The following is a 24,165-nucleotide window of genomic DNA, read 5'->3' as shown; positions in this document are numbered from 1 at the left end:
GGGGCTAATACAGTAAGAGAATTATTACATGCTTGGGATAGACTCGAGGCTAAATCCTAATTACAAGAGAAAAAAGGGAGACTGGTGGAGCACTACAACAAATGTCCATAGAGGAATAAACAGGAGCGTGCGTTTCCCATGAAAAAACATCATTATTTAATGGTCATGAGGACAAGAAAAGGGCAAAAAAGCCCAACGTTTCACGCTTCTCAGAGCGGTTTGTCTTCAATCAAGTATTTATCTTGGGGTTCCTTCAACAAGCATTCTTTATTTATTTATTATTATTTTCTGTTATCGATCCTTAGCACCACGTCATTCTATATAAATCTTAAATACAAAAGAGAGCCCAGAATCAAATGGGGTCTGAGGTTTCCCAGCGGACGGGAACATGAGCAGACTGGGCGAGCAAAGCGGTGTTCCTAGAAATGGGCGCATTCATATTTGGATCGGCCGGTTCCTTTGATCCGTGGATTTCCACAAATCGGTCTCAAAAAGGGCGATTTTCGTCTCTTCTGGATTTTTTATTTTATTTATAACCAGCAATCCAGCAGCGGATTGGGGGAACCCACAGATTTTTCACCGTTTAATCGATCTCTGGGGTTTTACCTGCTGTCAAATTCTACGTTTCAAACGCAATTCCTGGCAAAAATGTCGGGAGGGAAAGGGTTCCCCATCACAGGGGTGCGCAAACACCCTGCGCTGCTCCCTCCTGCCTGCTCTCCCCCTCTGTCGCGCCCGCCCCTGCGGCGTCAAATGACGCCTCCGTGTCATGTGACGTCACATGACCCAAAGCGTCATTTGATGATGCATCTCCATGGCAACCGGCGTCAAATGGCACTGTGGGGTCATGTCACATCACATGGCCCCGCGGCGTTGTTTGACGCCGCGTTGCCGTGGAGACGAAAGGACACGGAAGCCGGGTAAGTGAGCCACGCCCCCCCCCAAAGTATTGCGCCCCCCCCTGTGGGATGTGCCCCCCAGTTTGCGCACCGCTGCTCTATCAGATCTTACAGTACGCTGCAGGAGGGTAATAGCTGTTCTGTTAGTGCCCATATGCACTGCTACTTTAACTTGAGCTTTCGTTCCCAACATCCAGTTAAGCAGAATAATGAAACGACACAGAGCAGACTGCATTCATCTCCCAATACATTACCCCATTACTGAAGAACTAATTGCTTCCTGCGCCAGGCTGCTGTCATTCTCTGGCAACAAGAAGTAGTTCGTGGTTTTTACAGAGTGCTATAAGCAAAGTTCAGGTGATTTATACAGCTGCACAGATTTGTGTTACAAGCTTAAATTAGGCCAGTAATATACTACAGCAGGGGAGCTTAACTCCAGTCCTCGAACCCCCCCTCCCCCCAACAGGTCAGGTTTTCAGAATATCCTAGCTTCAGCACAAGTGGCGCAATCAGAGAGAGGCTCTGTCTTCCACTGAGACTCTGATTGCGCTACCTGTGCTGTGGCTGGGATATCCTGGAAACCTGTCCTGTTGGGGGGAGGCTCGAGGACTGGATTTGATTACCCGTGTGCCACACTATTTCTTTAGGTATAATGTGTGTAACCACCATACTATTTTGATAGTTGATAGTTTGATTTGTTGAGTGCGTTATTCGTTTACTTTAGGTATGTTCTGTTTTGTCAGATAAATATCATATCCTAGTAACCTCCCCCGCACCCCTCCCCCACACCTCCCTCCCCCGTACTGTGCAGCCTCCAATGTGGTTATCCGGTATTCGTGCAGAAAGAATGAAATACACACTTCTAAACATTAATGGGCGAACGTGTCAAAGTTCGGGCTGCGAACTACAAGACAAACTGTTGTATTTCTTCGCAAACCCACAAACGTTTGTTAAAAAGCTTTTTGTTGTTCAAAAAACACATCAACGTATACAATTCCGCCTAAGGGGCCTATGCAGAGAGCAGCGCTTTTTAAAAATGGAGAGGGGAATAAAAAGTAGGTTTAATGGAGAGTTTTATTCTCCATATGCAGAAATGGGCGAAATCCGCTATTTTTAGCATTACTGCATGTGGAGAATTGTAAATGAGGAGATGCGCGCAGCTGAAAGGGGAAAAAAAACTCGCGCATTTTTTTTCTCCCTATAGCCGGCGAGCTCCTGCTTCTTGCCAACTTTAGTTGGCGGAGAAAATTGACGAAAATCGCGCCAAAAACAGCCGCTAGATGGCGAGCGCACCTTTCTGAATTCGGATATTTTTCAGACTGGCGAGATGTAGTTTCTCGCCAGCCGCGCGGCGAGATTTTCAAATAGAAAAAAAAAATGGCGCTTTTTTCCTACCTCGCCATTTTCAGCTGTTTTTAGCGTGATTTTCTCCGGAAAATGGCGAGATTGTAAATAGCGCTGCTCTCTGCATGAGGCCCTAAGTCTCTACTGTATGTCCCTGGGGTTTTTTTTTGCTGCAGGTTTTTTTTTTTCTCTTCATTATGTATTTTTCATGTTTTGCCAAAGCAGACCTTTAAAAAAAAAAAAAAAAAAAAGGTAATTTCACTTCACTTTAAAGCTGCAGTTCAGTCTTTTTTTTTTTTTTTTTTTTTTTTTTTTTACTTCAATAGTTTCATGTGTGCAATCTCTAATTACCTAAAGAACTGTATAGCTGCAGGTCAATTCGTTCTCCATGTATTGATAGGTCGAAATTTGGTGACATAATTAGTGAAGGGATCTGTTTATATTCTGCTTGTCTGTCAGTGGAAGCTCATGAATATTCATGAGCACTCCTGCACTGACATGTGCTAGAGGGAGGGCACGGCTGACAAAGGGGTGTGCCAGGGCTTGTGACAGGACATGAAGGAGCAGTGCCTTAGCAAATGGCTGTTAAAATAGAATACAAGAAAATTGGTCTTTCAAAGTTGTTTTTTTAAAAACAGAAAATGCTAAAAGTATTTTTTCTTACTACAGAACTGATTTATTAAAAAAAACACACATGCAGGATATTGACTGAACTGCAGCTTTAAGCACATTTTTTGCTTAGTTTAATTTTTTTGCATTATGGAGTTACAGTAATCAAAAACGAATAGACGATACCGTTCTGTGGCTAACGAAATGCTTTTATTTGTGCGAGCTTTCGAGATACACTGATCTCTTCTTCGCACAAATAAAAGCATTTCGTTAGCCACAGAACGGTATCGTCTATTCGTTTTTGATTATTACGCTCGGCTAACACGGTTCCAATACAGCTACATCTATCTATCTATCTATCTATCCATGCACACGCATATCGAACAAAGACGAATTCGCGAAGATTCGAATTTGTAATGAAATGGTCAATTCTAACCTCCACGAAAAATTAGCCCCTTTCTGCTTAGAAATAGAAATCTGCAGGAATAGAATAGTGAGATTCCCAAATCTTCCCAAACATTCGCTGAATTGATTTCAGAACTGTAAATTCAAGAAAACGCTCCTCATTAGATTCATGTCAAACTTAAATAACATTTCCCCGCTCGTCACACTTTTTCATTCTAAAGCGGCAATCTAAGCACTTTTTTTATTTATTTTTTGTTGTTTTTACATAGGATTCATGCGGGGGGGGGGTCTCTAGCCGAACCCCGTTAATTTCAGCTCAGGGGACCCCCTGCTTCTGGAGATACTTCCCTCCGTAGCGGGCGCCGTTAGCCACTCTGCTCAACTACCAGGGATCACATTATGGCGGCTTTTCCAAGCTCCTGCACCCCGTGGGCCAATCAGAAGCCGTGACATCATCGGGTTCGGCTTCATTTTGGCCCTCGTGACGGGGGAGCTTTAAACTTTAAACCCCAGCTAGCTCAGCCGGAGCGGCTACCGGCACCTACTACGGAGGTAAGTATCTCTGGAAGCAGGGGGTCCCGGGAGCTGAAATTATTGGGGTTCAGCTCCAGAGACTTCAATTCAATGTAACAAAAAAAAGTGCGTGGATTGCTCCTTCATATGTCAGTTTCCAAGGTCTCCAAATTACGGCTGTTTTGGCCGAACACGTTAAGCGTTATTTTTTGCCATGTTTGCCGAGCCAGAGTAGGTGTGTCTGACTTATAAAGTGACTGCGCATTAAAGGTTGTTTAAAGATTGCAATGACCGCGCTAAGTAACCGCCTTCACAATGCAAACCGAAGGCGAAAAGATGTAATTATGCTCCTTCTTATTTTGCAACCCAGAGCTCTGTAGTGCTGCGTTCTCCCTAAAGCAGTAAGTGCCGGCGTTGTGTTGTCCGTATGTGTGTGCCATCTCATGCCCGGTAAAAGCCTTTTAATAACCGTAACTTCTGGCCTGACACACCGCGGCGAAAAAGCTGCAGCGCGTTTTTTTTTTTTTTTTTTTTCTCTCTCAAAACTGGTTTTTGCCCGTCTTTTTCAGAGCTGATAGATACAAACCTTAGCTGGATACAAAACATAATATGAGGCAGAGTGACAGTGATCTATGAGGGAAGAAATGAAAGTGAAAGGTAATGCACTTTTTATACCTTTTCTTCAGCCGTGTCTCCTGACTTTCCCGCCTTTTTTTCTCCATACCTTTTGGCTTTAGTTAATTCTTTTTTTTTTCCCCTGTCATTTCAATGTATAAGTCACTTCGAGATGTCGTACAAAGAAATATATTCTCTAATCGTTGTTGATATATATATTCTGTTAATGTTTTCAGGGCTTGAAATACCTCTTGGTCAATAGATTTTGTCACCGTGAAGCCCGACGCCGGGGGGGGGGGGGGGGGGGGGTTAGGCCAACGCCTGCCCTTAAGGGCCACCAGCAGGTCGGGTATTGGGGATATCCCTGCTTCAGCACAGGGGATGCAGTCATAATGACTGGGACACTGGTTGAGCCACCTGTGCGGAAGCAGGGATATCCTTAAAACCTGACCTGTTGGTGGCCCTTGAAGACTGGAGTTGGCCACTCCTGACCAAGGTCATTCCAATGGTCTGAGGCGTTAAAGGAGCAGTTTCTCCTACTGTTTTTGACAAATGTGTAGCCCCCATTTATTTTACAGTGTGGAACTGGAGGGGAGGGGGTGGCTCCCATAGCTAAATGTCACTATTTTCAGTTTCCGGAAATACTTCCAGTGAAGTTACTGGGTTTAAATATCCTGCTGAGGGATATCTCCCTTCGCACACCTACATCCACCGTCAGCTCCTTTTCCCCTGTGATTGAGATGAAGTCTCTGTGCTACTCTCATCATCTCGCCCTACAACTTGTCCCCTTGAACCTATAACCTCACATCTCCCCCGCTCCATTTCGGGCGCACTATGCCCCACCCAAAGTCACCTTTTTAACCCCTCCCATATCTCTGGCACATTCCCATCTTCCTTTCAACATGCACTCATCACGCCCATGCTAAATAAACCCATTCTTAACCCAACCTCCCTCTCTAACTAAGATTCTTCTCCCCTTTCTTTTCCCCCTTTCTCCTCAAACTACTTGAGCGCCTTCTTTACAACCGCTTGACTCACCCTCTCTCCTCCAACTCCCTGCTTGACGCTTTGCAATCTGGTCCTCTATACGCCACTGAGACACCACTAACAAAAGTGGACAATGACCTACTCATAGCCAAGTCTACGAGTGACTTCTCCTTACTAAATCTCCTTGATCTCTCTGTTGCCTTCGACACGGTTGATCACCCCCTTCTCCTGCACAATCCACTCCATTCGCCTCCGTGACGCAGCCCTTCACTGGTTCACCTCCTACAAATCCAAATGCTCTTTCAGTGTTTCCGTCTCTGGTGTCTCCCCCTCTTCACTCCCTCTTTCTGTTGGAGTCATACAAGGCTCTGTCCTTGGCCCTCTGCTCTTCTCATTCTACACCTCCTGTCTTGGAGAACTAATACAATCTTTCAGCTATCAGTATCATCTATATGCTGATGACACCCAAATGTACATCTCCCCTGACCTCTCCCTCTCTTTCTTGTCCCATGTCACCAACTGTCTCTTCACAATCTCCTCCTGTCCCACCGTTATCTGAAGCTTAACATGTCCAAAACAGAACTAATACTCTTCCCCCCTTCCACTGCTACACCTACACTCAAACTTTCCCTCGTTGTCAATAATACCACCATCTCATCAACACCCCAAGCCTGCTGCCTTGGGATCATCTTTGATTCTGCTTTCTCCTTCATTAATCACATTGACTCCCTCACTAAGTCCCGCCGTCCCCACCTCCCAAATATCACCAGGATATGCGTCTCACTCATGACGCAAATACCGCCTTGTCGCGCCTTGATCGCTGCAAGCTTCTCCTAGCTGGCATTTCCCTTCTCCGCCTGTCCCAACATCAATCCATCCAAAATGCTGCTGCCTGACTTGTCTACCTCACTCAACGCTCCACTTCTGGAGCTCCACTATGCATATCCCTACACTGGCTTCCCATAGCCATTTGAATCAAAGTTAAAACCCTAGGTCTAACCTACCAAGCTCGATGCTGCCCCCCCCCCCTTACATCTCAGGTCTCGTACCCAAAAGTATCCCTCAAGGCCCCCTACATTCTCCCACGACATCCGCCTTCTCTCCCACCGTCCATCTCTCACTCCCGCCTATAAGACTTCTCCCGTGCTGCCCCCTCTCGATGGGAGTCCCTACCACGCACCATCAGACTCTCTCCCAGCTTTCAGATGTTTAAAAACTCCCTGGAAACTCACCTTTTCAAGGAAGCCTATCTGGCATACCCCGCTAATCCGGAAAAAGAATCCCTCTAAATGCTCAAAAAGTCCCCCACAGAGAGAGCTACTGAAACATATCTAATGTTTAACTTGTATTTACCGTATATTAAAAAGATATAATGTGCTATAATCAGCGGCGGATTTCCAAATTTGCCGCCCCATGGCACTTGCCTGTGACTGCCGCTTCCTTGGTGCCGCCCTCCTGCTCCTTTGGAATCCCGGCGTCAAAGGACTCCGCGACGTCACCAACGTGACGTCGTACGGCGGCGCATTGCCATGGAAACGCGCCATCATGACATAATTTGACGTTGAACCGTCATGTTATCATGGCAACAAGACGCCGTGTGAAGTCACGGTGGGGGCGTCCGCAGTGTAATTTGACGCATCCACCACGCCTCCCTGTGTCCACAGATCGTTCAGGCGACAGGCGCGCGTGACACCATGCGCACCATCCACGCGACCCATGTGTGCCTTTGCGTGTGCCTGCACTATGGACCATGCCTAATGTCACTCTGTTAGGGCCGGGTGAGCATATTTTGGGGTTCGGTGCAGTCATGGGGTGCAGGGCCTTCTTACCTTCTCCTTTGCAATCTGTTCCTGCAGGGTCCCTCATCATGGCGTTGGTGTCAAATGGTGTTGACGTCACGTGACGTCCCATAGGCATCGTGCCATGTTGAGGGACCCTACAGGAAGAGATGGTGAAGGAGAAGGTGAAAGAGTTACAGAGGTCCCGTACTCTCCCCCGGCAACAAGTTAAACTGTTGTGGGGAAGAGGGCAGTGCCTCTGTAACCGCGAGGCTCGGTGAAGTGGCACTGATGGCACCGCCATGAACCGGCCCTGTCTCTGTACCCCCCATTGTACCCCGCTGCACAAAATTTTGGCGCTTGACAAATAAACAACAATAATATCACTTGGGGGAGTATGGGTAGAGCTGGTGCAGCCTACAGATTATTATCACATGATGCAGTACGTGTGGGGCCTATGTCTTTGTAGAGGGCAGTGTGGAGGCACCCAAGTGAGTGTAGGATTTACGAGGGCGGCTGTTTATACACAGGGAGTTTCTTACATGCAAGTGCCCTGAAGAACTGGTCCAGATCCTTTAAAACAGTCCTTTTTCTTATCATTACAGATAGATGCTCGATGCTTGTGGACATGCAATAGCCATGTCTTTTGTGACTCAAAGATTTAGCAGAATGGGGCTGACATCTGAATTTCATTTGCACTTTGTAGAAGTAGTTAGTCATAGTGCCCACTGTGGACTGTCTACACCACGGGCGGTCAACGCCAGTCCTCAAGGGCCACCAACAGGTCGTGCTTTAAGGCAATCTCTGCTTCAGCACAGGTGGTTCATTCAACGACTGAGCCACCTGTCCTGAAGCAGGGATATGCTTAAAACCTGACCTGTTGGTGGCCCTTGAGGACTGGAGTTGGCCACTCCTGGTGTAGATCGTGCGTTGCGTAGTTATGGTAAAGGGCGTCCTAAGAATAAGCCACAGACCTGTCACTGACCGTTCCTCCTTTTCAGTCCCATGACCGATGTCCGCAGTCATTTTTGTTAATGAATGAAACAAATGGTATCTGGTCCATAAACTTTCTAAACGGCTGAGAAGATGCAAACGCCTGCACAGCTTTCTTGATGGTGAGATAGATGACGCTCTACAGAAGATGCCACAGAGAGGAGATACGTTTCATGTTATCTGCATGTACCCCTTATTGTGTCATAAAGGCTGGTCAGAGCTGGACAGTACCCCATGTTCGGGGATGCTTCCTCGAAGGTAATTGTACGGTAGCTCGAGTTGCCACTTGTCCAGGAATTTTTCGACCAGGCCCAGTTTGCAAATAGGGATTGGGATTTTGAAATCTCTTATCATTTATTGTTCATAACCTTTTCAATGACTAATTTTAAGCTGAACCAAGTGACTCCATATGTGATAATGGTGTTGATTGAATGAGATCCATGGTACCAAGGCACTTTTGGAGCAAAACTGACGCAAAAGGAGTTTTAATCCATCACAGCCTTTGCTCCTATTTGTGCCCTATGTGCTAAGATAACGGAGAGCTGGTTTGCTGCTATTTCACTACTAATACAATGAACACCTGAAGAAGAGACTGGGGACAATCACTTTTTTGTGCACAGTTTAAGAGGAATACTTCACTGAAGCATTTCCCATAGTGCGATTTCCCCAGCATGTTAAGCAGCACAGGTAGTCCTCGTTATCCAACGTTTCACTTTACAACGAATGGCATATCCAACGCTTTGCAATGCAACCCTATGAGCCGTTTTTCGACGCCGGAATGCGTTATCCGGCGCTGGAATGCGTTATCCAACACTCACCGCCGCTGATTAACATGGGACTCACTTTACAGCGGTTTCACTATCCAACGCTACTTCCAGAACGGGTTCTGTTGGATAACCGAGGACTGCCTGTAGTCATGCTTCCAAGCAGGAATCCACATCTGTGCTATCCTATAGGGTTTGCTGGCTTAGCAAAAGCAATGGCGGACAGGGTCTTAGAGACCACCCTACTGGGATTTGTGTTTGAGTTATGGCAGGGGTTCTCAACTCCAGGTCTCAAGGGCTAAGGTATTCAGGATATCCCTGCTTCAGTCTATGACTGAGCCACTGATTGAGCCACCTGTGCTGACGGGGATATCCTTACCCTGACCTGTTGGTTGCCCTTGAGGACTGGCGTTGAGAACCCTTGCCATAACCCAACTGGGCTCAGCCAGAGTCAACATCATTCAAGTAGCAGCCTTTTCCCACGGCTTTATTAACAGCAAGCCCTGGCTATCCAAGTGGATAAGGCATTTCAAACACTGATTAACCATTTCTGATTACATCTCTCACATCCCTCCCTTCAGGAACTTGACACTTCTAATAACACCTACAAAGCCATAACCCGCCGTCTGCAGGAGAGGCCAACAGTACTATACACACTAATGTGTGGTTCACCTCCGGTGTTATGGGAAGCTCACCCAGAACATTGCAATGCTCTATCCTTTTCTAAGCTAAAATCAACAACAAAAAAGAGATCCAAGCACATCCAGATACACGGAAACCTAATATGTTGACATTATTATTAACCATTCCTTATTCTGTATATACCATGTTGGATAGAAGACTGCACATTTTTAACTTATGCTAATATTTCATTTTAAATTGGGGGTGTTACATAATTTGGCCAACCTGCCTACCACCGTGCCAAGATAACCCCACATCAGTCAAGGTCAAACTTCCCTAGTTAAAAGAAAAACCTAAATTAAGATGTGCAAACTGAACTAGATCGTTGTTCCCATTCACACAGTGTTGGTTAAAATGTATTTGCGTTTAATGAGATTTCTGGGAGGGGGGGGGGGGGGGTTGTTAAAAATGTAGCAATTTATATAAAAATAATAATAACTCAAATGGCAACATTTTGACAAATAATGGTATTAAGGAAACCAAGTTCACACGTGACCAATGTGACTTGAACTTTTACGCTCTGCTGGAAGCTGTCTCCTCTCTGCTCTCTTGGTCTCTACCTCACCCTCTTGTCTCACACCTGTTCCACATGTGGCTCCATACCGATGTAGCAGCCGCTATTGCTCCCTATGGCGGGTTACACAATGCGCTATTGGGAGCAGAAGCCGTTGTTATGGCATTAACCACGGCGCAGAAAAGGGGTGTGGCTATTGCACTCGCCGGCAGGTGCAATATCGCCCCCCAGCATTCGCCGATCCACTTTCCTTCCCGTCTTTAAGTCGTGCTTAAAATCCCCCCTCCTCACTTCATGTGGCGTTACCTCTTGTTTTATTTGTTAAGCAGGGGGGTCTCTGGGGCTGAACCACGTCGATTTCCGCTCCTGCTCCCCAAGTTACTTACTTCGGAAGGGGCTGTCGACAGCAGCTCCTTGCTGGGCACATAAAATGCCCAAAAGGTCCTGTGGGCCAATAGGAAGCCACGACATCGTCCCTTGTGACTTCCTATTGGCTCTCGTGCCGCGGGATCTTTTTAAACAGGAGTGCGATACCGGCATCACCTTCGGATGCAAGTATCTCACTGCGCAGGGGGTCCCCGGAGCTGAAATGAACGCGGTTCAGCTCGGGAGACCCCCTGCTTAAATCCTAGGGGGGGGGGGAAATATATATATTATTTATTTAAAGACAATGCTCCTTAACAAAAGCACTTGGCTAACTCAGGCCTAATGCACTTAACTTGCCCCCTGTAATATATTTGACACGCCACTTCCTCCTATTGAGTCTCCCTTTATTCCACTTAGACTGAGTTCTATAGCACAGGGACCCCTATGTCTGAATTATAATTCTGTGCTGCGTACGTTGTCGGTGTTGTATAAACAAACATATACGTACAGCCTATGTCCCTTCTTGTTTTCCCATTGGCACGCCAAATCTTCCTAAATAGTTGCCATTTAATACGCTTTTCATTGCCTCTTCAATCTTGGACACCACGCACTTGCACATAATATAAACCAGGATCAAAACAGATGTCTCTTAGTTATATATACTGATTATAATGTACTTATAACGCTTTATAAAGGGTAGGCGGTATATCAGAGGGCACCACGCCATTCTCTGTTTAACCTGCATTAACTGTTTATCTAAACATTCTTTATCTTTTACTGGCTCTGCACTTCTTTAACGAGACTGTGTAATGCGGCAGGCAGAAGCTTACAGGGGTCCCATGTTAAAATGGACATGAAGCAAAAGACGACACACTGTGCTCATTTGCATGGCATTACCCAGAATCCCTGGCTGCAGTGGAAGCACTGTATGCTAAGAGATAACGGGGAAGGGCAGGGTTGCAGACCTGTCTGAGACATGTGACTGTGCTCACCCGTGGTATTTTGGGGTAAGATAATAATGGCAAAATCCGTTTCCGCCCCGGTGAAGAGAGGTTTGGGGTTGGTACTATGGTTGTTTACGTAGTATAGTTCTAAACTATTTTATAGCTGGTGGCGGCCCACTTTGTAAACGCCAACGCTGAACATTTGCAGAGGAAATTACCCTGTCGATTCGCACCCACTTCTTTTAGCTAGCTGCTATTTTTAGACCCTGAGAATGTTTCCACTGAAACGGCTCTCATTTCCTGGGCTGAGAAATTAGGAAGTAATACAGTTGTACTTAAAACGAACCCCCCCCCTTTGCCTATTTATAAACTTTCTTGATTAGCAATAAACGTTGCTTTAAAACCAGGGGACAAGACCATTACTGAGAAAATACCAGTGGCTGGGTGTGCATTCCTCTCTCGTGGCAAAGTAGAGGTGTGCTGGAGGTGATCATGGCAGCAATACTGATGCTAAGAGTTGGGGAGTCCGCAACAGGCGCCTATAGGAGGCTTGCTATCCTATATGTGCAAGGTTTAGAGCAAGCGCCTGATATTGTTTAGAAACTATAAGGGCTTATCGAGCTTTGGCTTTCTTTCAGGGAGCTGTAGGCTTTGCTAGTGGCAGGATATAATGGAAGCAACCGAGTGGCAGCATGGCATGAGTGCCACCCGATTCACGTTCCCTGCTCTGCCGATGTTGTACCCGGACAGTTAAGCTTTTGTTAGACCAGTGTCACGAAGTGCAGGACATATCGGCACCTAGAATGATCTGTGCCCACGGTAGCTGCTCCTACCCATGCTGTTTGTCACCTGCCACGCCACAAGCTCAAAACGGAGGTACCAACTCGGTAGAACTCAATCCTGTACATACTAGAGCGGCTCTAAAGCAGCATGGTCAATGACTACATAGTGGCAGGGAGACCTCCAAGCGTATACATGTACCGAACAAGGTTTTGTGTCTGGTCTGGTGAGAGGAATAGCTAGTAAGTCTCAGGCTCCCGCTTCTAACTCGAAGATGCTGCTGATTGCAGGTCCCTCCTGGCTATGGCTAATTATTTGCACCACCATCACCAACTAGTGTCCAGCTCCACAACTATCATTGTCAGTTGCCAACTTACCGGCAACTCATCCTTCCAATGTGACCTGTTGGTGGCCCTTGAGGACTGGAGTTGGCCACCCTTGCAGTAGAACATGATGAGCTCAAGTGAGAGACAGCATATACTGTATGTAGACTGACACTTTACCCATCCCCCAAAAAAACATCACTCCAGTATTTGGCATAGTACAGTGCAACAACACCGTTACACACAAATACCACTGAGACGCAGAGGGACATTGATCACATGATTAAGCCAGCACTGCTTCAGGACTAATATACATTGAATTACAGCAAACCGAGAGAGAGAGACAAACTCAGTCGATTTACATGATGAAAAGAGAAAAACGATTGCAATGCTGGCGTGGAGGGCAAAGGTCATTTCGGTTGTCGGTGTCACAAAGCGTAACCTTGGCTATGGCTATTATTAGGCCAATTTAGTGTACACATCAAATAATAGAAAAAGGCAATGTATTTTTAATCTCCAAGTACACGATATGGGCAGATAAGGTGGGAAAAATGGTTCTTATCTGACGTCGTTATTTTAAAGAAATAAATACACAATTACAACAAAAAAAAGAGGGGAAAAAAGGCACAGGTTGGTGGGGGCTCAGTAACGGCGGCACAGACGCAGGAGCAGCAGTGCTCAAACTATGCCATCGGGAAGAAGGAGCAGCAGTGCTCAAACTATGCCAGGGGAAGAAGGAGCAGCAGTGCTCAAACTATGCCAGGGGAAGAAGGAGCAGCAGTGCTCAACCTATGCCAAGGGAAGAAGGAGCAGCAGTGCTCAAACTATGCCAGGGGAAGAAGGAGCAGCAGTGCTCAAACTATGCCAGGGGAAGAAGGAGCAGCAGAAAGTGCTGTAGCATGGGGGTTTTGTGTGTTGTACAATGAGAGTCCAGTAAGGGATTGTGTAACATCCTACACCAGGGGTGCGCAAATGGGGGGCGTGAGATTTTCCAGGGGGCGGCGCAGCATTTGCAGAAGCCCCGCGCTCCCCCAAAGCATTTAAATGAAATGCCGGAGGACAGCACGAGGTCTCTGTAAATTCTCTTTGGCTTCGGGCGACGCGTTGCCATGGCAACGTGACGTCATGGCAACACGACGTCACGTGACCTTGTGGCATCATTTAACGCCGGAGCCAAGGTAAGGGGTGGGGGGGGGTGCGAGCAGTGGGGGAAAGCAGGCAGGGGGGGCGCAGACTGAAGAGTTTGCGCCCCCTGTCCTACACCATCATTCATTCAAAAAATAAACGATTGTGCCACCATCCCAAACTGAAATACGCCCAAGGTGCAGCCAGGGTCAGTAGCTAGCGCACATCTTTGTCATGATCGCCAACTAATTTCATGTCTCTCTATGAAAGCGCCCAGACAGTAAGGGGCAAGGAGTGAGAGTAAGATCAGAGCAGGCCAGAGGAATTAAATCCCGGTGTCGGCTCCTTGTAATTTTGGGCAGGTCACTGTATCTCCCTGTGCCTCAGGCGCTTAAAAATCATTTGTAAGCTCTACGGGGCAGGGACTTGTGCCTGCAAACATTCTATGTACAGCTCTGCGTACACTGTCTGCTCTATGCAAGAAAACCCCCTGATTATTGGGACTGAGCCAATTGGCTTTCAAAGCGAGGATGAAGAGGAAGCTGGGTCTCCATCGTCACCTTTAATGAGGAGTCAGAAGATTTTCAAGAAGGCTGAAAATGATGTACAATTTCCAAAAAATTCACACTCGTACAAACGGACAAGACATGTCTGAAGTGTGATTGCATGCGGGACATATGTTACATATGTTACCATTACTATCAATTTGATTCATATGATACATACCATACTGGTTTTAAAAAGCTAGTGTTGTTCATACAGCGGCAGTGCGGCCTGTTACCCTGCCGGCTTTGTAATGCCATCTGTTATTTGTAAGACGCTTTTCAAAGTGTTATTTTTTAAGCTTATAATAGCAAATTGTACATGCTCACCATCCATGAGTTATTTTCATCTAATAAATAATAAAATACACACTGTATGAGCTAAAGATCTGTATAAGGTCACGGTAGATGCATCAATGCCGTTCTGGAGCAAAGGGGGAGCAGTGTGCGTCACCTGCTGCATTTGGGGAGTGGGTATAGGAGGCGCTAGCAGATGCATGTATTATAATTGTATGTAGCAATATCTTGCTTTTTGTTTTGTTTGTTTTTGTAGCTCATTTGCTCCAAACCAATTCCTGATGTAGGGAGCAAAAAAAAAATGGACCAGTTGCACCAAAACACTTTTCTTTGTGTTATAATAATAACAGCATGTTCTTGTATAGCGCTGCTAGTTTTACGTAGCGCTTTACAGAGACATTTTGCAGGCACAGTCCCTGCCCCGTGGAGCTTACAATCTATATTTTTGGTGCCTGAGGCACAGGGAGATAAAGTGACTCGCCCAAGGTCACAAGGAGGCGACACCGGGAATTGAACCAGGTTCCCCTGCCATGTCTTCACTCACTGAGCTACTCCTTCTCCCCTCTCCCCCATAACTGTAAAAGCCTGAAACGAGAATGTCCTCCGCCTGAACTATCAGAATATAATATTTTGTGAGTGTGTTTTTTCCCCCCAACCATCATTCATTTATATTGTCTCTTTTGTCTGCAGTTAATGAAATTATCAGGAAGGAGTTCTCTGGCCTCCCCACCAAGAATCAGATGTAGAAGCCCGGATCTGCTAGACATCTTTTACAGAACGCTTCCGCGACTGACCTCCCGCGTCCTTCAGCTTGTCCTATACCACTTCTGTTTCCTCTCCATTCATTACGGGCCACAGGTTCTGCACGGGAAACAATATGCTGGTGTACAGCTAAGCTTGGTGATTAAGCAGCCCGTCCCAATTCTTCTGTAAACATCAAAGGCGCACTCATCCTTTCACGCCTAAGACTTATTGTTCTGTCATAATACATGTGTAATGCAAAGGGCATTTGGCAACGACAAAAAGAGAAACTCTGAGAACTGAAGGCTCCAGTGTAAAAAGGGAAATCTACACAAATGTCATATATCAACCTGTGGTCTTTGAACGTGAGGCGCGTCCTGAAACATCTAAGGCACAGAACAATTAGGCACTTCAAATCAGAAACGCTAGGAAGTATAAATCGCCAGGAGGATGTACATTTTAGTGTCTGTTTGACAGCAGCTCCTTACTACACAACGGGAGTTAATGAATCATGAAATTCGGAGACAAAATCACAAATGTCACTCGAAATCAATTGACTTTTTTTTTTTTGTTAATTGAAGGTTGTTTCCCTATTTTCTTTTTTTAAAGCCCAGTTGGGGTGGTGCAAATCAGGGCAGTAGAAATTATTTATTTGTGTTAAACAGTTGCTCAAATATTCTTTTTTGTGGTGACATTTTTAAGTATTTTAAATGGGTAAATGGAGTTGGTATTTTTATGAGCTGGTCATTAGCCACCATCCCCATAAGACATTTGAACCCCTTGCTGGCTACCAGAAGATATACGAACCCCTAGCTTTGCAGTACTTAGCCTGACCCTGTGGAAGAGAAAAGAGAAATGTTTAATTAAGAACTTGGTCGGCAAAGAGCTACTGTAGTTCTACCATTTTTTTTTTAAACCAGTTCATTCATTATTTTGTGCACTCTTTCTTTCTCACTGCAAATAATGTGGAGGGGTCCACATGGGACCAACGAAAGGAAGTTAATGTTTTGCTGCATTGTACGTTAGCTAAGTACCCAATAAGCCCATTCAGGGACCATTCAGGTCATCACGTGTCACAACTGCACACACAACGCTTGGAATGATCTCTACTACCGAGCCCTGTGACATTCCATTCTCTCTCCTGCTACGAAGGCATCTGATGTGCCCTAGCCTAATGCCGCGGGCCTTATACCCGTTCTATGATGTCAGTAAAAGAGTCAGATCAGTATATTATAGTTTCTTAAACGTAAAAAAAATGAATATTATATACATATATTTTTATCTTTTGTGTAGATAACTTGGTTATGTTTAAAGCAGGAATTCCCAAACCTGTGGACTTGCAAACCAAAAAATGTGGGGCGCGTATTATGTCGACCGCTCCCGTATGTTCTTGTCACCCCTTCTTTTACTTCTGTCATCCAACCTGCTCTCCTTCCACCCTCCCCTGATCTTCCAGCCTTGCCTTCCCTAGGGGGGCCCTTTAAACAGCCTGGGTGACAAGATGCCCTGTGGTTTAGCGATCCCTGTTTTAAATTGTAAGTGCGGTTCTCAAAGAAGTTCTCCGATAGCAAATGTAAATATTCAGTACAACATGTTATTTATTGTGTCTAATGAAATGTTTAGAATGATATGAAGGTAACTAATTTGCTATATATATATATATATATATATATATATATATATATATATAATAACTGTAACTGGCTTTTGTATATGTCTGTGGTATGTAATGCTCGAAGTGACGGGTGATTATGTTTTCATTATGGGTGCACATCCTCTTGGAGGTGCCAGGAACTTTTAATGTGTACCTAAACCATTCTGCTGCCTCTAGCAAAGAATGGATTAATTATGTGTGTTCCCCGGTCTTGTCCGGTTTGCCGATTTAACGCCTTCAGTACAGGAAGGTTCTGCAGACCTAGTAGTGAAGAGGTTGATATAATGAAACATACACACTATGAAACAAGTACCGACACGCCGCTTATGTATGTTTTGGATTTCGAGGGTGCGATTTGTGATAATGATACTCTCCGTCGTAGTCGGAATATGTAGCTCTGTTACTCAAAGCTGGACCAGTGGATAAGCCGAGTGTACCACCTCCTATGCATTCATGGTCTCCAGTTCCTACTAGAGAGGCTTTTCCACACTCTCTTGAGCTGTTACCACATCCAAATTGTGGTCACCGTGTCAGACGTTCAGAGTGGCCGAGTTAGATGGTTTACTCACACTCCATCGCCTGCTAACTCACTCCAGGTTATCCCGGATGATACGGTCCCGGATTTATATCCCCATTAGTTGGTTTGTTGGCAACTTTTGGTAAAACCCGAGTCGGGACTAAGAAAGGACCAGCATGGATCTTTGTCACACAGGTCACTTGGAGTCTGTTGACCGGGAGTAGAACTTTCATGGATTTGGCCCACGACACCCGTAGAGTATCACAGGTGTGTTACGAATGTATAGAAGACTGAATGTAAGCACTAACAAGAGTTTTCAATATAAAATACTTCTGATAGTACACAGCAAATACCAGGCAACATTGAATTATAGTCACATTATGACACCAGGGCATTCTATAACCAATAAGGGCCTTGGTGTTGGTGTATACAATGTTGCACTTTTTAGCATATTCTAGCCATCTATAAGTCTACTTACAGTACCTACCAGTATTGCACATATCTGCCTGAAACCATTCCATAAATTGCTTAGCTTCAAACCGTACAATTCTTGTATATAGATTATTACATGGTTGTTTATTGCTCGGTAAATAAAGCATTAAGGTCCTTATTTACTAAGCGTCCATATCACACCTTCTGGCTAGGATTTTTGCCAACCAGGCAGAATATGTCCTTTACTCCCCAAAAAATGTAGAGTTTGCAAAAATCAAGAATTGGCTAAACATTCAAACTCAAATTGCACGTGATGTGACCCTAAATTAGTTTTGACCCTTTATGCACTGCCATTTTTGCCACAATTGGGGAAATTGTCAAAACTTAGTTAATTGTCACTTCTGCAATCACTTCATGGGACAGTCACCAAAAATAGGTGCAAAGCACATTTTGAAGGGACAGACACAGCTCTCCCTTTTCCGGCCCATTCAAACGAGGGGTTCACAAAGTGGGTCGGCGCATAGCGCTTGCCTTATAAATATGGCGCTATGCATTGTGTATCCATGGAGGGCAGTTTAAAGGTATGCACCCTTATGGAATATCACCGGAGCCTTCAAGAAAACACCTTCTTACCTATTAATCATTACAGTGCGAGAGATAATTAGACTGCATACAACAACTTTACATAAACCCAAGGGTACTTCTGTGCAAACCGGGCCCAGTGTGCTGTGTAAAAGGATTTGTGACATATTGGAACGAAGCCTATTTGGCAATTTGCAGATTTACCGTCTCCATTTATGCAAAGTATGTGCAAAACTCCCTAAATTTGCTAAAATTTCACCAAACTTAATCAACCGCCACCGCGAGACTCATGATCTCAAAGTGAGATATTCGCGGCTGGCAATCAAGTCTCGTATATTTTGCTTTTTTTTTTTTTCACCAGCCGCTAATGTCCCAAATTGATCACATTTGTTAACTTGCGCGAAGGTTTCACCCATGACTAGTCAAGAGGGAAGCCATCTTAAAACTGGCAATGAATATCAGGTCAGTGATATTGCTGCATATAGCGCTTTACGATGGCTGAAATGACTTCAGCAGCATTCAGAAGGGTTCCCTAGTAAAGTGATCCTCAAGACCCCCCCAACAGGTCAGGTTTTAAGGATATCCCAGCTTGAGTATAGGTGGCTCAGTCTTTGACTGAGCCACCTGTGCTGAAACTGGGATATCCTTAAACCTGACCTGTTTTTTTGGGGGGGGGAGGCGGGGGTATTGAGGAATACAGGTGAGCACCCCTGCCCTAGGAACCTAGCATGAATTTATTTAACCTCTTCAATGCAAGAGTGGGCTGAAACGTACCGGACCGTCTGGTAGGGAAGTGGATATTTTGCTGAAGCATTTGATTACATTGTCTATTGATTCCACCAAATATCTTTAACCACGGTGCAGTCTGCCTTCAAGCTACTGAATGACTAAATGATGGTCTCGCTGGGCGGTGTGCCCTCCTCGCGGGACTGTCGGCAAGCCAAAATGTGTTCACCTAGTAAGAGATAGTTTGTTCTCACTTTGTCTGGAAGAGAGCCATATTTGCACACGAGGAATGTGAATGTTTTCACCACAGTGCCTTCCTGCTATTGTACCAAAGAATCCCAATTCATATTGTCTGGGGGCTGCACAGGTCTTAATGCCTTTTCCATGAACGTAATATCATGACATGTCAGTGTTCCTGGAATGTTGACGCTGCGCCTCATTGCTGCATATGCACCTCTCCCTGTGATAACATGCAGCAGCGGCAACATAAATGGACACAAATGGATGAAACTGAAGCTGGGTGCCGCAATCCCAAAGTAACCTATAATTTATTGCATTATATACTGTCAGCGATGGGTTATCACAGCAGTGCCACGTAAACATGTATATGCCATTTTTATCCTCTGTATCAAATCATTGAATTTTTGGAAGCAAAAAATGTATTCAATGGAAAACTGTATGCATTTCCTAATTTTGTCATTGCGCTATTTATGGCTTTTAGGGTTAATTAAACATATGGTCATATTTGATGCCAAAGAATGCCATTGAAAGTGTTACATTATTAGCGTTTTCAGTCTGATCCAATGCTAGATGGCACTGCTGGCTTTATAGAACACAGAGTAAGGGGGTTATGCACTAAGCAGTGGTAAGTGGGTTTTCTGGGTGCTATGCACAAAGCAGTGATAAGTGCTTTTAAGTGAGATAACTGCCTTTATAGCATGATACTGCCTGCTGTGAGATTCACAAAGCAGTGATAACAGTGCAATAACCAACTATAATGGCTACTTAAAAGCACTTATCACTGCTTTGTGAATCTCACAGAACGCAGTATCGCACTATAAAGGCATTTATCTCACTTAAAAGACTTATCACTGCTTTGTGAATCTCACAGAGGGCAGTATCGCGCTATAATGGCTTTTTATCTCACTTAAAAGCACGTATCACTGCTTAGTGCATAACCCCCTATGTATCTAAAGTGGAATCATTATAAAAACAAATATTTCTTGGTAATCCTGTTCAAAATTGAAAACACGTTACAGTACCGCACCCCTCTTGGGTTAGGAACATTATTGGGCACTGAACTCGTGCGTATGCATGCAGTTCTCCATATGACTGACAGTATTCCTTATCAAAGTATGATATACTTGAGTAGTTAGGCTGCCTTGCAATGATAATGCACAACCAAGCTTAAATCTACAATACAAGTATTGTGCTCTTAGTATGCAAACTAATGTCCACAGATTATAATAGTTTGGATAAGACGCACCTAGGTTTGTTATAGGTTGTGAACTTGCAGGAAATATCTTCATGTAGTAGATTCCATTATAGTGAATAGAGCTTTCAAAATCTCACAAGTCTCTTTCTATTGGGTAAACATTAAAGCAAATTGAAACTGCGTTCCCTAGAAGGAAGCCTGTAGATTAGGGGACAACACAGCAATCAGTGGGTTTATTAGAACATCATTTTGGGGGAACAAGCAGTGGTGTGTCTACAGCTTTAAACAAAGAAATGCGTCGGGGAAAAACATACTTCTCATCGCAATCCGTGTTTAAGCACCTTCCTTAATCACTGAATAATCCCTACATGGAGTTTATTGATCAGGTTTAAAAAGGTGCCATGTCAGATCCTGGTTTATTCGAGTTCCCATACAAAATATAACCATGGGGGACAAGTATTTAAGATTTGGAGCTTTAGAACAGGGGTAGCAAACTCCAGTCCTCAAGGGCTAACAGGTCCGGTTTTCACGATATCCCAGCTTCAGCACAGGTGGCTCAATCAGTGGCTCAGTCTTCGACGATGAGTCAATCAAAGACTGAGCCTCTGATTGAGCCACCTGCGCTGAAGCAGAGATCCTGAAAACCTGATCACCTTGGTTGCTCTTGAGGACTGGAGTTGGCCACCCCTGCTCTAGGATAAAGTGACACAAATAGCCTTAATTCAGTGGACTTCCTGCAGCAGGACAATCACGTAGTATGGTGTCAAAGTACTTTAGAGAATACGCAACTACAAAATATGCAATGAGGACGTGTCTTAATAGGGTTTGTCCTATTGTATGCCTCATCCACAAACCATTGCAGAGGGACCAAAGACTGCCCTACAAAGTATTTCAATAGCAGCAATGGCAAAGAGCGTTCAGGGAAGGTTTGCACTCCCGTGTATTCCTGGAAATGTACTGTACCTGTTGTCGTTAGAAGAAGGGGAGCAGGTTTGCATTGTTCTGTAAGGGTGCAATGTCCCATTATTCCACCATGTATAAATATCTGCCGCCTTGCAATACAGCTTTAAAAAGTTCTCAGATTTTAAAATAGCATGTTTTTTTACATAAATACATTTTATATTCTGTATCTCTAAAATGGTTTGTGTGGTTTTTTTTTCGGGGGGGGGGGGGGCGCATCTTTCCTGTCCAAATCTGAAATCAAATGCAAGAAGCTTACAGATATCTGTAGGAGTTAGGTGCGCTGCTTTAGTTCTGAAGAAGTGTAGGCACATCGCACTTTTACACCTACTAATAAAGCAACATGATATATTCATATAACACCCATATGCAGTTGTTCAAGACCTGATGGTATCCATACTAGAGCATTTTAATGTCGCAAAGCTCATACGCATACTACTATAATGAACCTTAATGTTAACTACACAACTAGTGTTAATTGGAGTAGTTAGTGAGGATTGTACAGATTAGAATGAGGTGTATCAAATTCTGTGCCACTTTTTTCCTATCTTTTATTTGAAGCGGCAATCCATGGAGGTTTTTTTTTTATTCAATTTTTTTACATAGGATTGAAGCAGGGGGTCTTCGGAGCGGAGTCACGTTAATTTCAGCTCTGGGGACCCCCTGCTTCCGGAGATACCTTTTGTAGGTGGTGTCAGTAGCTGCTCCGCTCGGCTGCCAGGGTTCACGTAATGGCGGTGTTTCTAAGCTCCCGCACCTTGCGAGCCAATAGGAGGCAGCGACGTCATCAGGTTCGGCTTCCTATAGGTCCGTGGGATGCGGGAGCTTTAAACTTTAAGGCCTAGCTAGCTCAGCCAGGGTGGGTACTGGCACCCCCAAAGGAGGTAAGCATCTCTGGAATCGGATCCCAGGAGCCGAAATTGATGGGGTTCAGCTCTGGAGACCCCCTGCTTCAAACGTGTGTTAAAAAAATGAAAACAGCATGGAGTTGCTCCTTTATGTTAAAGAAAAAAAGCTGCTGGTATTAAAATGTATGCTAGAAAAAATCATTTTCTGGCCAACAGTTTGATCAAAAGAAAGAGCCTTTTTATCATACGATGCAGAAAATGGAGCAATGCATCAAACCAATCCTCCTTTTTGCACATTTTTACTTTGATACATCTCCCCTTATGTACAGTATGTAACACTTTGCAACGCAGAATTAAAAGCAGTGGTTGCGGGATATGAAACTCGCTCCTCTCCCATGCAGTGCTACTATATACAAATATAGAGTAAGCTGCTGTATTCTGTCCTAGACGCAGCAGGAAAGGGAACGTCCTTGGTTTGTGTTCCGGTTTCACAGCGGGCGTGCAGATTGCAGAGGTTGGGTCCCTAACCTATTTGTCCAAAGTACCAAATGTAAGGTGTTTTTTCCAAAGCCTACTTACTGTAGATCTTCTGCTGGTTGTAATACTCATCACTGGACGAACAATTCTGCACAGAGGATGCGGTAAACCAGGGGTGACCAACTCCAGTCCTCAAGGTCCACCAGGTGTGACGGTCCTCGTCTCCGATCAGGAAGCGGACCCGCAGGGCTGAGGTAGGGATGCAAATGAACCGAGCTGAGCCCAGGGACAGAGTCCTGTTAAGAGTATCTGTAGTCGGTAAGCAGGCAGGAGGTCAGGGCTGGCAGCAGTGGTGCAAAGTCCAGGCAACAGGCAAAAGGTCAGGGCAGGCAGAAAGCAGCGAGGTCGGGGTCACAGTCCGGGGTCAGCAACAGAGATTCCAAATGAACAGGTTAGCCACAGCAACAGGCTAGCCTCTAGAACAAGGAAGCCACAGGGATGGCTCACAAACAAGGAAGGCTCAGCTACTAGAACCCAAGGTGGCCAGGAACACAGGGAAACATATACACTGCTCAGGGAGGGGCTGAAAGTCACTGGCTGCTATTTAAGCCATTGAACAGGTGCAGCCAATATAGCAGGCAGCCAGTAATCAAAATGTCCACAGCAGCCAGGTAAGGGCGGGTTCCAGCCAAAGTTTGGACTGGAACCCTTTCACCAGCAGGTCAGGTTTTAAGGATATCCCTGTTCAGCACTGGTGTCTGTCATTGACTCAGCCTCCTGTGCTGAAGCAGAGATGTCCTTAACCTGACCTGTTGGTGGCCCTTGAAGACTGGCATTGCACTAGGCAGCCTTTTCTGTATTGTCGTTTTTAAGAGGTTGGTTTGTTCCATTGGCGGAAAATCAACGGAAGCTCCAGATCCATCTGAACGACAAAGTAATATCAGAAGCTGCTTGGGAATCGAAATAATCAACATAAACCGGTGCGCAACTCCTCACCACTAATCCACAAACGTCCCAGGAACAACCCAACTATGGACTGACCCCTCGGCTTATCGTGATATTATTGGTTATATTATTTTACATTGTCATGGTTCTTCCTGTCTGAGTTATGACGTCTTAAAGTATGTACAACACTATGCGTCCTCAGATACATTGAGATATTGTAAGGCGCAGTCCAGCTTCTCACCTTACTGGAACAGAAAGGATGATTGGGAGCTCTGATAACGGGGGCCTAATAAGAAGGGTTGTCTCATCTACTCCACATGGCCTCGTAGCTTAATAAGAGCTCTTAATTCATGGACAAGAGGGGCAATG

At 45.0% G+C, this 24,165-nt stretch overlaps 1 protein-coding gene across 6 annotated transcripts in view; it reads left to right on the top strand.

Moving 5' to 3' along the window:
• Positions 1 to 21,688, top strand: part of NFATC2 (nuclear factor of activated T cells 2) — a 111,253-nt gene extending 89,565 nt beyond the window's left edge. For 5 of the 6 annotated variants that reach the window (XM_075571550.1, XM_075571549.1, XM_075571548.1 and 2 more), the window contains exon 10: positions 15,170 to 21,688. In XM_075571550.1, the coding sequence (XP_075427665.1) occupies positions 15,170 to 15,225 (56 nt within the window). In that variant the 3' untranslated portion in view covers positions 15,226 to 21,688. Of the gene's footprint in view, positions 1 to 4,339; positions 4,428 to 15,169 lie in introns of all 6 variants that reach the window. The other variant, XM_075571547.1, reaches the window with a different exon arrangement.
• The last annotated feature ends 2,477 nt before the right edge of the window (positions 21,689 to 24,165 follow it).

Source organism: Ascaphus truei, chromosome 15 (assembly GCF_040206685.1).
Source record: "Ascaphus truei isolate aAscTru1 chromosome 15, aAscTru1.hap1, whole genome shotgun sequence".
In the NCBI taxonomy this organism is placed as follows: Eukaryota; Metazoa; Chordata; class Amphibia; order Anura; family Ascaphidae; genus Ascaphus; species Ascaphus truei.
The sequence above is the reverse complement of the archived record's forward strand: the minus strand, read 5'-3'. Positions and strand labels throughout refer to the sequence as shown.